The sequence below is a fragment of the Cydia splendana genome, chromosome 13 (assembly GCF_910591565.1).
Source record: "Cydia splendana chromosome 13, ilCydSple1.2, whole genome shotgun sequence".
NCBI classification, from domain to species: domain Eukaryota; kingdom Metazoa; phylum Arthropoda; class Insecta; order Lepidoptera; family Tortricidae; genus Cydia; species Cydia splendana.
This window is the reverse complement of record NC_085972.1, coordinates 18,998,596-19,013,540: the sequence shown is the minus strand read 5'-3', so window position 1 is coordinate 19,013,540 and position 14,945 is coordinate 18,998,596. Positions and strand designations below refer to the sequence as shown.

The 14,945-nt window shown below is 38.2% G+C and overlaps 1 protein-coding gene across 1 annotated transcript in view; it reads right to left on the bottom strand.

Moving 5' to 3' along the window:
• Window positions 1–564: 564 nt before the first annotated feature.
• The window catches only part of LOC134796297 (cell adhesion molecule DSCAML1), a 48,788-nt gene continuing 34,407 nt past the window's right edge, over window positions 565–14,945 (bottom strand). Inside the window, exons 4-7 of the mRNA XM_063768378.1 lie at window positions 6,543–6,733; window positions 5,842–5,971; window positions 5,026–5,166; window positions 565–845 (exon numbers count right to left, since the gene is read on the bottom strand). Coding sequence (XP_063624448.1) covers window positions 697–845; window positions 5,026–5,166; window positions 5,842–5,971; window positions 6,543–6,733 — 611 coding nt within the window. The 3' untranslated portion in view covers window positions 565–696. The remainder of the gene's footprint in view (window positions 846–5,025; window positions 5,167–5,841; window positions 5,972–6,542; window positions 6,734–14,945) is intronic.

Genomic DNA, 14,945 nt, shown 5'->3' with positions numbered 1-14,945 from the left:
ATGTACAGGGTGATACGGGAGGCAACGTTCATGCGAGATAATTACCTATTTAATGTTGGAGTAAGGTAAGGTGGGGTAAGATTAACTTTAGTTGGCTCGGGGCAATACAAACAGTATGAGGATTCCATACAAGTGATAGTTAATCTTACCCCGGTGATAGTCTTACCTTACCTTATACAAATAATTGAAGGGTATGGTACCACTTTTGTCAAAAGGGCTGTTTGAAGTGCCTTGTCGAATTGACAATGTGACCTTGGACCTGTGTTGGTTGACAAAACAATTCACCATGCCATGCCATACAGTATTTGAAATTCGAGAGGATGGTAGAAAACATGGATATTATCTTTTTGTTTTTTTTTATTAACAGCCATTTTCTAGTAATGCATCGTATGTAATAATGGACTTGTTTTTGATACCTCGCATATTGATCATTAACAAAAATTGAAACTGAACACACACTTTGCAACATCGCGCAAGCAAAATGCTTGTAAAATACCTTAATGCACATACAGTTTATCTCATCACTACAGTCATGTCACATTCAGACATTTCTGAACATCCACGCTCCGAAGTATTTGATGACAATGAACATATGCAACGTGGCTCCCGTATCAACGTCACACCTCAACGCTACAATCATGACAAATGTCCCGAATCGGTGCGATAGAATATCCTAAGGTTAAGTATAGACGAGAATCAGACCCGCCGCGGCTTCCCCGGCCCCGGACACTCCGTGGACCGGATCACGCCGCCCGCCGTATCCCGCGGCACGGGGTCTGTGTCCATGAACCCGGGGTTAAGGATTATGTTAGGCACTAACTCCATTATGTCCTGTTCTTCGAACTCTGCGTGTTATACGTACCGTTACGTGAGTGAATGTTAAGTGTCCGCAGTCCAAGCGTGCGTTCCAAGCGAGTGCGATAGAGGGAAAGAAGAAAAATTTAATGAATAAAACTGGCACGGTTATATAAAATGCATGCGGAAATTTCTCGTTTTTCGGGCCGATGCGAGGAGTAAAGAGCGAGTTTCTATTGGATAGAATAAAACTGAATGTCCGCTCCACACCAGGTGCACGAATAGCGCGCTAAACACTGATTTAAACTTCGATTTTCACTCATTATTATTTACGAAAATGGGACTTAATCACATATAAAGTTTTAACATTACCTCTTGACGTTTCGAGGACGGCATGTTTTCCGTGGTTTCGAAAAAAAACATCAGAGGTAATTTGAATACTTAATTATACACGATTAAGTATTTTTATTTGTAAATAATAGCGCAATAAAGACAAAAAAGTAATGCATTATTGTCATAATAAAGTTCAAACTTAGGAACTTAGGAAACCGAGAAGCGAAAGTTCACGATTCCGGACGCTTTTCGTGAATGTGTGGAGCGAGCATTAAGAGCTCTTCGGTTTGGCGCTCTGAGCATTTTACCGAATGAATTTCACAAGTATGTAATGAAATTCATCACACTGACAGAACTAGGATTGCAACATAGCTCTACGCTAAGCAACTCTCTCAGAGTAGTTTACGAGTTTTAGAAAAAAAAAGCGTAATCGTAAAGCTTTACTAATTAATTTAAATTCTAAAAGAATTGCTAAAGAGGCTTTGGCAATACTAGGAAACTATGTAAAATCACTCCCTTTAATATTATTAGAAAACTCCATAGTTGGTTGTATTCATGTCATCCTATCTCTTGTATACTAAGAGAAAAAATGTGCTTAAATTTAAATACAGATGTGATTTCATGCATAATCTTATTAATTACTTACTTATAATCTAAAATATCTAAATAATACCTAGTATTCTTAATAATAGTTCCGTAAGCGAGCCTATTTTTACTATGTGACAGCATTAGAAACATAGTTCCTTACAGTGGTCCAGATATAAGAAGTGGTCCTAAGTCATAAGAATAGATATATGAATTTTATTGGACATATAAAATGTTTGAGTGTAAACGAACTGTGGTAGTAGGTTGTCATTTGATTTTCTACCTTGAGAAGTGTAGTATAAAATCGGTTTTCGTTTGGCATCATGGAATAAATAATCTTTAGTTTTTAATTAATTGCTCATTTTACTTAAGAATAAATAAAAAAAGAGAGAAAAAGGTTAGATCACATTTGTTCAATGATTACATACTGCGTGTAATAGGTTTATATACAAAATACTGTTAAACATTTTATCTACACACATGTCATTAGTGCTCTATAATGCGTTCAGAAACCGTAGGAAATGACAGGCTTTATTACAACCAATTTTACTATGAGAACTTTCTTATCTGTGGTAGTAGGAAAATTTGTACTTTAATGTACATAACGTTATAGATTTTTGTAGGTTATGAGTTTAAATTTGGAACAGCAGTCAAAACCCGCCGTTTTGTCGCATAAATAGTGTTTAGTCTTTAAGTTTATAATATATATATATATATGTATGTTAGTCTGTAAGGTATTTGTAATATGGGCCTTGTTGCCTGATTTAAATTTTAAATAAATAAATAAATGAATAAAACTCAAGTAGGTCTCTATTCTAGTATCCATAGATATTAAAACAGTTATCAATACGAAACGTCAATTTAGTATGTTTTTTAAATATAAACCGCACGATATTTGATCTCGAGTGACATGAGAATAGGGACTTCATTCTTTTGTCTAGGAATTAAAAAAAACTACAGATGTGTGACATGCGTGAAAAAAGTTTACATTCACCGCCATTTGACGTACAGTTTATCTTTTAGTTAGTTTTAAGTATGTGTTTAGATAAAGTAGTGTATGTAACTGTACATAATCAGGCATTAAAACACTCGTGTGATCCTATTAAGAAACTCACTAACGTTCGTTTCTTAAACCCACACTCGTATTTTAATGCCTCTCATTATGTAGCAGTCACATAAACTACTAATATTTTTCTTATGAAATATCTACTTAGTAAATATATGGCAAGAATCAATTGTATACTAAGTTGCGTTATTTTATTATTTAATTATTGTTGAATTTTTCTGCTACGCCTAAAGTGTTTTATTAGTATTTTACTTTGTATTTAAATAGATGATCTGTTTTATTATTAGCTAACTGTCTATTGCCTAGGTATTGTTCAATAGGTAACTAATTATCAGTTTTGTATGGATCTTGGATATTAAAATGACGATTAATTAGTCGTTGAAAAAGTTAATCGATTAATGCCGATCTCTGTATAGTAAAAATGTATTTTTCAAGCATTACTAGCATAACTATGAAGATATCAAACTGTCTTTTTTATAATTTTCTTTTTAAATAGATTTATCAATCGTAATAGTGAATAGTTTCGAAGGCGAGCTATCGAGTTTCACATCTAAGCAATAATTGACGCTCCGTAGTCCTTTGGTCCATACCCTACATTACCCTAAAAAGGCGAAATTCCTAGTGCTTTTAGACAATATATTATTATTGCTTTTCGTCCCAAGGACGTTATAGGAATGTATAATATTAAATTGTATTTATATTCTAAGCTTATATACAGCCGGTAACTATTTAAATTTGGAAAGATTGCATTTTGGTATTAGTTTTTAATCACTACTAAAATATCGACGTGTAGCACCCATCCCGTACCTAGAATAAATTTTAATAAACTAGATTTTATATTTTTGTATCAATATGTTTTATACGAAAGCTATATAGGTATACTAATTAAAATCTTTATTATGGAAGATGAAAATTCTTATGAATATAACTTGGCACTAATAAACTTTTTCTTAAATATAATATCACTAGTTTAATAATTAAACTTATTATTTTATTTGAAGTTTAAAAATTGTTACGATTAACGGTTTATGTTATTTCAAAGTCTATAAAAGCAGTGCGAAGATATATTCGAAATATTACGTACCTATTTGTGAACTAATAAAGTCAAAAAATCTTTTCAGAAATTATAGTTGAGCTTAAAATTATTATTATATTGGGTAAATATTATTTTACGTTACAATATTACTGTGATCTAAAATTATAGTCACCTTATTTTTGTTCAATAGCTTTAATAGCCAATTATATATTATTAGTTTGTATAATCTAACCTAAGTAGCTGTGAAAATTAGGGCAAGAATTATTTCATACGCAATATTTAATATTATGCAAAAGTGATTAATTTATCAAAATATTATCCTGTTTCCTATTTATATTTAGAGTTAAGGTTGGAAAGCTTATTAACTCGTGGAAGATGCCATTAAATACTAAATAGCGACTTGTACCTGAAATAAAGGCTATATACAACATCACAGGAAGCTTTGAAATTTGTCCTTATACCTAAAAATGTGAACTTTATATACAGCGATCGACTAACCCCAGAATTGTTTTGCGGCGGCGCTATTGGTCCATAAAAGGCCATACGCTTTTATTAGATAGCCAACTTATGCTCAAGCTGCTTAATTATTTTATCCTTAAAGCTTATTTGCGACCTGCACTAAGGTAGTAGTAGCGTTTTATTCCAAAGTGGACCTTATAATTACAGTAATACGACCTTGTTTTGGCCGTTTCCAATAGTGGAGACACTTTCGTTAACAGCAAAATATTGCAGTTCAGCCTGTTCGCACAGGAAGTACAGGCGGCATTAATAGTAGCGGATGAAACGCTTCAAAAGTATCTGCCGCTTTGGAATACTTTTCCAAATAGGGATAAATCTATACAGTTCGCGTTCAAAAGTATCCCTCACAGTACTTATAATAGATCTACAAATGCTTCTTTTTATTAATTTATTAGATAATTGTAGATACTTTTGACGCGTAGTCTTTTTCGCTAATTTTAATGCAGACTGTACACTTTTCTCCTATAGCAGGATCTTCCCACAGTTAGTAGAACAGCGGCAGATGCTATTACTAGAAACTACAGTCCAACAAAGACTATAATAATTATTAATATGTATCTGTTGGAATGTCTTTTTAGATTTCTACGCTCTTCAAAACTAGACCTTAATCCTAACCACCTAAAGCCTATATCAGCTTATTCCCACAGGAAATACAGCCTCGGTAGAGGCTTGTGCTAGGGCTGGGGCTCACCGGGGCGGCGCCACTCGCGGCACAGCACGGCGCACGTGCCGGCCGCCAGCACGACGAGCGTGCCCATCACCACGCACACGGCCGCCAGCCACGTGCGCGTGTCGAAGTGCTCGGCGCCGCTGAAGAAGTGCTTGTACAGCTCTGCGGACAGAATATTGTAGTGTTAATACGATTGTAAGTCGATTACATAGACGGATAAAAATGGAGACAGAACTCGAGATGTGCTAAAACAAACGCGTATACGTAAATACGGAAGACATTTCTTTTAATTTTTAACCTCTAGCGTCCCACGGTACTAACATTAGTAACGAATTACCTCAAATAAAATTTAAATAATTATTAATTTGAAAAGTCTTGCTTTTGTTTTGTTCGATTAATGATACAAATTCAGTTCTATTTTCCAATACCATTAATTTAAGTTTGACTGATTTTTAGGGTTCCGTACCCAAACGGTAAAAACGGGACCCTATTACTAAGACTCCGCTGTCCGTCTGTCCGCCTGTCTGTCTGTCTGTCACCAGGCTATAACTCGAGAACCGTGATAGCTGACAGTTGAAATTTTCACAGATGATGTATTTCTATTTCAACAAAGATGTTTTTTTTTGTCGTTTTTTGCGTACGGAACCCTTCGTGCGCGAGTCCGACTCGCACTTGGCCGGTTTTTTTCTTGTAAAGTGGGTCGCTAGAGCGTAATGGCGTCAGCGTCGAACGTGCACACTCCGCGCGTCATTCCGTGGCCCTCGGGTAACTAACCAAAATGATACCTTATGACAATGCAATAAGGTTTATGAACGGTCAGGTGACGATGGTACTGACCTGCCTCCGGGTCGGAGTACAGCGTGGTGGCGAGCACCTCGACGGCGGGCCCGGAGCCCAGCTGGTTGTTGGCCCAGACTCGGAACCAGTAGGAAGCGTTCGTGTCCAGGTGGTACACGTCGATTTGCCGCTGAAATTTTAGTTTGTTTGGTCAATTGTATTATTTGTACAAATCGCGAAAACTATCGATAATAGCTAGCTGTTAGCAGTTATTGTGTAATACGTATAAGCAATAATGAAATAGCAACTATCCAGTCGGTTTTACAACGAATATGATGCTCTGTATGTCAGAATACTTATGATAAATTAGGAATACCTAACCGAAGGAATGTGTTGTACTAGTAAAGCGCTACTACTTTTGTTACTTGGCCAAATAAAGAAACTTGAAACTAAAAACTACTAATAATAATAAGATAAGGTACGTATTTAATGGAATCCAACAACTTGAAGATGCTTTTGCTTGCTGCGCGGTCTATGATGACTTCAAATAATTTGTGATGGACTAAGTTTACTTAAGTTTAGTACACTAACCGAGTTGGGGCTGATAGGCCGCCACGGCTCCAGGCTGCCGTTGATCGGCGTCGCAGAGCGGTACTGCGCGGTGAAGTCTATGATGGGGTGCCCACCGTCGCCCGCTACGTTCCATAGGATGAGAGCTAGGATGGTGGCGGTATAGACTGTCACGTTGACTGGACACTGACCGAGTTGGGACTGATGTGGTTGGGGCTGATAGGCCGCCACGGCTCCAGGCTGCCGTTGATCGGCGTCGCGGAGCGGTACTGCGCGGTGAAGTCTATGATGGGGTGCCCACCGTCACCCGCTACGTTCCATAGGATTAGGGCGAGAATGGTGGACGCGTGGACTGTCACGTTGACCAGTGGGGGAGGCTCCGCTGAGGAAGAAATAAGAAAAACAAAGTTTTGTAAACTATTTAAAACTATATTAGTCATAACTGTCGCCAAGTAAATAAATGAAACAAAAAGAAAAAGACAGAAATAAATACAACCTAAGAACCAATAAAATGTTCAACGAACGTCGCGCGCGTAGTGCTCAAACTCATTTGCCTAAGGCCACCAACCAATGTTGTATGAAAATCCATTCCCGGCGCATCTAGATAAAGCAATGTTTCGCAGTCGAATATTGCTAACGAAATTTCTTTATTTGAGATAAATGCCACTGCCAGTATTAGCAATCTATTTACAAAGATATTTTAAAAGTATCATAATACCGCGCGAAAAGAGTAATTATCATCAATTTTAACAGCCGTCCAGGGTTTACGTTACGAGAAAATTGCTACAGTAATCGTCAGCAATCGACAAGTGATAAACACTTCGTGCCGGCGAGTTCATTATCGCAGCGCTCGTCGGAAAATCGTGCACGTCTACTATAACATAGTTAATGAAAAATAAGAACGAATTATACAGATTAGACATAAAACACTACTTCATTTACTTAAAAGTTTTATTATATTTCCATGAAAAAAAAAAAAACAATTTATTCTAAGACCTTTAAGAATTTTATGTCAGTAATAAAAATTATTCATTTTGCGGCCTTGGATAGTAGCTTTGTTGGTAAATGGATTCGCGTAAGAAATAACAAACAATGTTACAAATATGTTTGTACGGTCACAGGTGGTAATTTTTATATAGATTCTTATTTACTTGGAATGGATAAATCAGTTTAACAGACATACTCAAAACACACAACTATGACAAGTTAATGGCTACGAAAATAAAATAAACAAATAGAAAAAGGTAAACACAGGTACGGTTCGGCAAATATTAACAGCCTATTTACACAATGTCTCGTGTCACATGTCAATGCGGAACCAGCTTTACACACATCGCATTAAAGTTCAAATTCAAACCAACTAAAATGAAAACATGATTGTAAAGAGTCGATTAATGTAGTCGGCGAATGAAATTTTATTGATTATGCGTTTGGTTCCGATAGTAATACCTACCTTAATGTAGTTAGCGTGGGGTTAACTACTAACAACAACTTGACTGACTATCGGCCTTATGTATTTGGAATAAGGTTTAGATTGTCAGATGATGTCGACTATCGTACATGTGTTGTAGGGAAATTTACATGTCATTATGCGTTTTTTATGTTGCGATCAGAGGCAAGTCGTAAACAGTGATTCGACAATGTAAATCTGTTTAGTATTCGTGCACCGAGTAATAGTCTGTATCTTTAGGTATTTAAAAAAGAGTAAACAAAATCTCCCCTCAAATGGCTTCTTAAGCCAGTTGAGGATAGATGAAAACATTACATGATCAAATAATGTAGGTTAAAGTCGGGTCGTTCAGTGATCCAGGTGGTTTTGTATTTGGTTGGTTAATCAATAAATGTTATAACTACCCGAAAATGTACATATTATTTGTTTACTTTTATTTTAGTACCTACCTAAAGATATAGAGTATAGTACACTACACGTACCTATACATATTATGCAAATTTCTGGTTAAGACAAACAGTTACATATCGGATAAAGGGGCAGGGGTTCGTGGAATGGATTAGAGTTTCGTGCCTCTTGCCCCGTTTAGTGGCATTTAGGTCAACCTTAATGCGTTTAAGTAGATTACTTTGAAGACTGTTAAGGTTTATGGAGACGGGACGAAGGCAAATTAATTCCCTTTTCACCTCAGCAGCTCGAACAAGCGTACTTTGCTTCTTAAAAACAGTGAGCAAAATGCGATTTTGCTCACTGAGTCATTTTGTCTCACTCAGTGAGCAAAATGCGATTTTGCTCACTGAGTGAGACAAAATGACATTCAAGTGACCTTTATAGTCAAATGTCATTTCAACATGCGGGGTCTAATACAAGTTCGATATACTTGGGTTCTATTATCTCTGTCCCTCTAGGTATGTTCTCACTGCTTAGGGTGAAAAATTTTGTGTACTACACGAGATCAAAGTTATTTACATCTCGTGCGCTTTTGAATCCCTTACTACGCTCAAGATTCTATATAGAATCTTTCGCTTGCACGGGACTCAAAATAAGCACTCGAAGAAATATCAAACTTTGATCTCTTGTTGTACAAATAACTATTAGTGCACGGTTTGCAAGCTAGCAAAAATATTGTCGGTCAAACCAAATTCGTCAGTAAATAAGAACAATAAAACTATACTCATCCTTTTCTTTTGGGTGCCAGTACTAGTGTAAGACAACGATAGTATGATTCTCTCTGCCTATGTTTGAAATGAGACAGTCCTTTGACAAACTACAACACGTTATTTTCAGTTAAAGAGACAAAATCGATCGGCTGAAAACCGCCATAGCTGTTTTTCGGAAATTATAATAATACCATTATTGATATATAGCTTTCCGTTACAGAAAAATAACTCGAGGAAACTGGTCTCATCCCTACAGAGTTTACATCAAATCTTACGCCGGCGAATGAACACAGGGCTTCTTTAGCAGCTTTTAACAGTGAGGTGCAAAAGCATCTAGTTTTGAGCTATACTAATATAAAACAAAAAAAATCTCGTGTAATCTGGTATAAACACTCAGTTCTAACTGCAGCTGTATTACGGTCGCACTTATCACATGACAGTAGGGCTACCGCCAATACCGAAAATCGTCAATTGCGGGCATTTTTCTCTGTCACTCTAATTACGCCTTCATTGGAGTAAAAGAGTAAGATCCCCGCAATTTGCGAATTTCGGTTTTTGCGGTAGCCCCTCAGGTCACGGCTTTAGGTATGTAGGTGCCTAGTCTTTTCACATGGTGACATGTCATGACTGTCATGTCAATCACAAATATCACCATACGGATATGATGGTCTTATTTGTCTATATGACAGCGTAATTATTTATTATTTATTCTATGACGTGAATAAAGCCATCCATAATAACCCCTGCTATAAAAAATAATGGAAACGTTGTATAAACAAACTAACCGTTTTTGACAATATTATTCGAGTAACTTTAAAGAAATAAAACGCTTCGAATTAGATTATAGGACACAAACAATTCTCAATGGGACATAGGGCCGGGTTTAGCAATCTGGGTATATAGGTCATTGGACTGAGCTTTACATGGCAACCTAGCCTTGGCCGATTCGGACCGGGCAAATGTTCCGAGTCTATTTGCAGTTCTAAAATATTGAACGTGGCTAAAGTGATTGTAAATACAAGAGAGATTATAAATAGCTATTAGTTTTAGTAGAAGAGCCGACCGCAAATTTTCTAACCGACTTGATACCACGATAAAATGCACAATGGTTTCCCATAAAAGTGAGGCTAAGTCCGAATTCGATAGTCTGCCACGGCGGAACTTGCCGAAAGTACGAAAAAGAAGGCCACTTCCGGTGCGAAAAAAGGGGGCTGATTTAACCCATCTGATACCGAAATAATAGTTATGGCAGCAGTTAGAAATTTACATGTAGACACAGAAAAGCGAAGTCTGCCAGTATTTTTTATGCCGGAAGTGCTTGGCAGACGCTCTCAAAGGTGGCCACCGGGACCCCTAAATTACCCCATCTGATACCACCATGAAACCGATTCCAGTTGGTAGGTATGAACCCCCATTTTAGGAACATATAAGTCTGCCAAGGTTTTTCCTGCTATAACACCTTAGCAGACGAGATTACAAGCAAGATGATCATCGGTTACCGTACACTAACCCATCTGATACCACGATGAAACCAATTCCAGTCGGTAGGTATGAACCCTCATTTCAGGAATATATAAGTCTGCCAGGGCTTTTCCTGCCGAAACACCTTGGCAGACGAGATTATGTTAGCAAGGTGTACATCAGTTACCCTACATCAACCCATCTGATACCACCATGAAACCAATTCCAGTCGGTAGGTATGAACCCCCATAGGAATATATAAGTCTGCCAAGGCTTTTCCTGCCGAAACACCTTGGCAGACGAGATTATAGGTAAGCAAGATGAACATCGGTTACCGTACACTAACCCATCTGATACCACCATGAAACCAATTCCAGTCGGTAGTTATGAACCCCCATTTGAGGAATATATGAGTCTGCCAAGGTTTTTCCTGCCGAAACACCTTGGCAGACGAGATTATAAGCAAGATGACCATCGGCTACCGTACACTAACCCATCTGATACCACCATGAAACCAATTCCAGTCGGTAGGTATGAACCCTCATTTCAGGAATATATAAGTCTGCCAAGGCCTTTCCTGCTGAAACACCTTGGCAGTCGAGATTAAGTTAGCAAGATGTACATCAGTTAACCTACATTAACCTATCTGATACCACCATGAAAACAATTCCAGTCGGTAGGTATGAACCCGCATTTCAGGAATATATAAGTCTGCCAAGGCCTTGGCAGACTTGACTTGGCAGACTGGACTTGTGAAACAAGGTGTCAGATGGGTAAATGTAGGGTAACTGATGTACACCTTGCTAACATAATCTCGTCTGCCAAGGTGTTTCGGCAGGAAAAGCCTTGGCAGACTTATATATTCCTGAAATGGGGGTTCATAACTACCGACTGGAATTGGTTTCATGGTGGTATCAGATGGGTTAGTGTACGGTAACCGATGTTCATCTTGCTTATAATCTCGTCTGACAAGGTGTTTCGGCAGGAAAAGCCTTGGCAGACTTATATATTCCTGAAATGGGGGTTCATACCTCCCGACTGGAATTGGTTTCATGGTGGTATCAGATGGGTTGATGTAGGGTAACTGATGTACACCTTGCTTACATAATCTCGTCTGCCAAGGTGTTTCGGCAGGAAAAGCCCTGGCAGACTTATATATTCCTGAAATGAGGGTTCATACCTACCGACTGGAATTGGTTTCATCGTGGTATCAGATGGGTTAGTGTACGGTAACCGATGGTCATCTTGCTTATAATCTCGTCTGCCAAGGTGTTTCAGCAGGAAAAACCTTGGCAGACTTATATATTCCTAAAATGGGGGTTCATACCTACCAACTGGAGTTGGTTTCATGGTGGTATCAGATGGGTTAGTGTAGGGTAACCGATGGTGACATTGCTCACACAATCTCGTCTGCCAAGGTGTTTCGGCAGGAAAAGCCTTGGCAGACTTATATATTCTTGACATGAGGGTTCATACCTACCGACTGGAATTGGTTTCATGGTGGTATCAGATGGGTTAAATTAGGGGTCCCGGTGGCCACCTTTGAGAGCGTCTGCCAAGCATTTCCGGCATAAAAAATACTGGCAGACTTCGCTTTTCTGTGTCTACATGTAAATTTCTAACTGCTGCCATAACTATTATTTCGGTATCAGATGGGTTAAATCAGCCCCCTTTTTTCGCACCGGAAGTGGCCTTCTTTTTCGTACTTTCGGCAAGTTCCGCCGTGGCAGACTATCGAGTTCGGACTTAGCATCACTTTTATGGGAAACCATTGTGCATTTCATCGTGGTATCAAGTCGGTTAGAAAATATGCGGCCGGCTCTTCTACTATTTTACAAGTGGGCAAAGTTGTTGTTTAATCCCTCGTGCTAATATTGATACCCGAAAAAACGAAAGATTCCAAAATTGAACCACAAGCGTATAGAGGTTCGAAAGGCAGAATCTTGAGTATTGCGAGGAAATTTAATAATCACCATTATCATCGACGAGAGGCTAACTTATGGTTTCTGTCATGAGTAGTTGTAGTTACCATATACAGATGTAGTGCATAATTATTTTCCATCGTTTTCACGGAAACGTTACGAACGTGTCTTGCTGTTTCAGTCAGTCTCGGTACAAAAAGTACTGTGGTTGACTGAAGTAGCATGACAAATACGAACGTTTCCGAGAGAATACGATGGAAAACAATTGTTCACTACATCTGTACTTGTATACAGATTTCGATCTTTTCCTTATCTTCATTCTTTCATTTTCCTTATTTCTTTACCTTCTTATTCTATCGAGTAAAATCGTTTAACAAAGAGGAAAATCACGGGTCATTAAACTACATGGCAGTGGGGTTGGCATCTGTCAAAGGATTTATACCTAGATGGCGCCAGTATAGATTTTATCTGACTAGTTTTGTTCTATGAGATTTCGCTTAAAGGGCATCCAAGCAATAAAATTCCAAAGGAAAAACAAAAATTTGACACAGTTGAAACCTATAAGGGGTCAATAATACTTCGACCGTCCAACCCCATTTATTGTCATCTCAAAAACATTTCTGTAAATGTAACGAACTGTCAGACGTCGCCTAATAAAGTATGTAACAGATGTTGGAACAAAATGTGAATTTTTGAATGCAATTTCCTCGCGAAAGTAGCTCCGAGACATAACGGCTGTTTACACAGCAATGAAAAGTTTTCAACACTGCAAATTTTATGAAATAACTGCAGTAGGAACTTTGACGGCCAAGTAAATACGAGGACTGTTAATGACACAAAAGTAATACCAGTTAAAGCCTGACCAGTTTATGGTAATTGTCAAGAGGGCGCTGTTATTTTCATGTATAGGGTGACAGTTTAGTATAGTATGAAAAAAATAGTACCAATGAAATTCCGCAACATGGCGCGTGATCATATATTCCTGGTCAGGCTTTACGTGTGTTTTAAATCCAAAACATAGTAGTTTGTGTCCAATACATTCGGTATTTTATAAAAGAAATTGGATCAGAAGTACAGTCATGAGAAGGTAGCATTTTATCATACAGACCATCGCATTTAAAAAGTACTTAATATTACCTATGGCCGTGACGTGATGCTTTAGGACTTAGGTAAGTCATATATGTATAATGTATATGTAATCACAGTAGGTATAAGAAATCAAAATTCTGTCTAAGAACATTTAGGAAGTTACGTTTGACGTTCAAAATCTGGGCGTAAATATTATACTCGTAACGTCCCTACTTATCCAAGGTAGGTAATCCGTTACCTATATTTCGTCTTTCCGTCTAACTACATTGATAGCCATAAAGTGTAGCAGTGGCACCATAAACGTCATATTTTCAAAGGATTTGTAGCATTTACCATTAAGTTGTTTTTCGTTGGAAACTTTAGTTTAAAGGTCCATTATATAAATTGACTCTTCTACAAGCCCAAGCGCCGTCGATTCGCCGCTGTAAGTTATTAATGTATCAATTTATCGACGTTCGAGCTCTCGTAAACCATGTCTCGGCTGGCCATATATCACCGGTGGCAGGTACCGTGTCTGAAACTGCTAATGTAAAATGTAAGCTGCGTGACTCGAGGGACACGCGGAGTGTAAACTAGGTAAGTTTTAATTAGGGGTGTTGAGAGGAAGTTCCTGGTGTTAAGATGACGACAGGTGCAGAAAGTTACGATTTATGAAGGAATGTTGGAATTTAATTGAAATGATGCGGTTTGAATGAATGATTACAGTTCTCGCTGAATGTTATGCGAAAATAGTGTCCGACCGAAGTTACGGATTCGGCATAAAAATCGTGTTTCGGCCGAACGTTCAGTTTTGGCAAAAATACTGCTGAAACATCTAAAATTGCACTTTTGTATCGCTTTCGGCTAGTTTTATGTAATGATAACTGAATTCTATTTAGTGTTTGTTAATTAGAATAGGCGTGATCCGACACATACTTCACCATTTTTTATACCACTTACACGAATTATAAATTGATGTTTCTTTGTTCATATCATTCACAATTATGTTTAAAAAGAAAGGCCACCGATTTTATAAGCTCACATATTATATAAGCTGCTGGAAGACCAGCAGGTGGTAGCGCATACTCTTAATATGTCTTAGTTATAAACTTCAGCTGTTCTAAAGTCATAATTGAATTCGTGCTGCCGTAATAGGCACGGAGTCGGAACTTTTAGGCACTTGTCCCACCGCCGACGATGAGCGATAAGCGAGTAGAACGATAAACTAGGAACGAGTCGGCGAGCGGCGAGAAGCGAGTGTTAGCTCCAATAGTTTTGTCGCTCGGCTATAGGCGAGTGTTCGAGTGCGACGGGCTATTACTCGCGTCACTCGCTCGGGCGGTGCAGCGTAGCCGAACACGCAGACTGATTGGTCTCGCAGCTTGAGTTCTAACTACGAAGCGAGCATCGCCGAGCGAGTACCGCTGAGCTAGTTTTATCTTATCGCGGCGACAAACTAGTAGAGCGAGTGATCTCGCCGGCAGTGTGAATAGCCAGCGATGAACTATTAATATTATGTGTCTCTTTTACTAA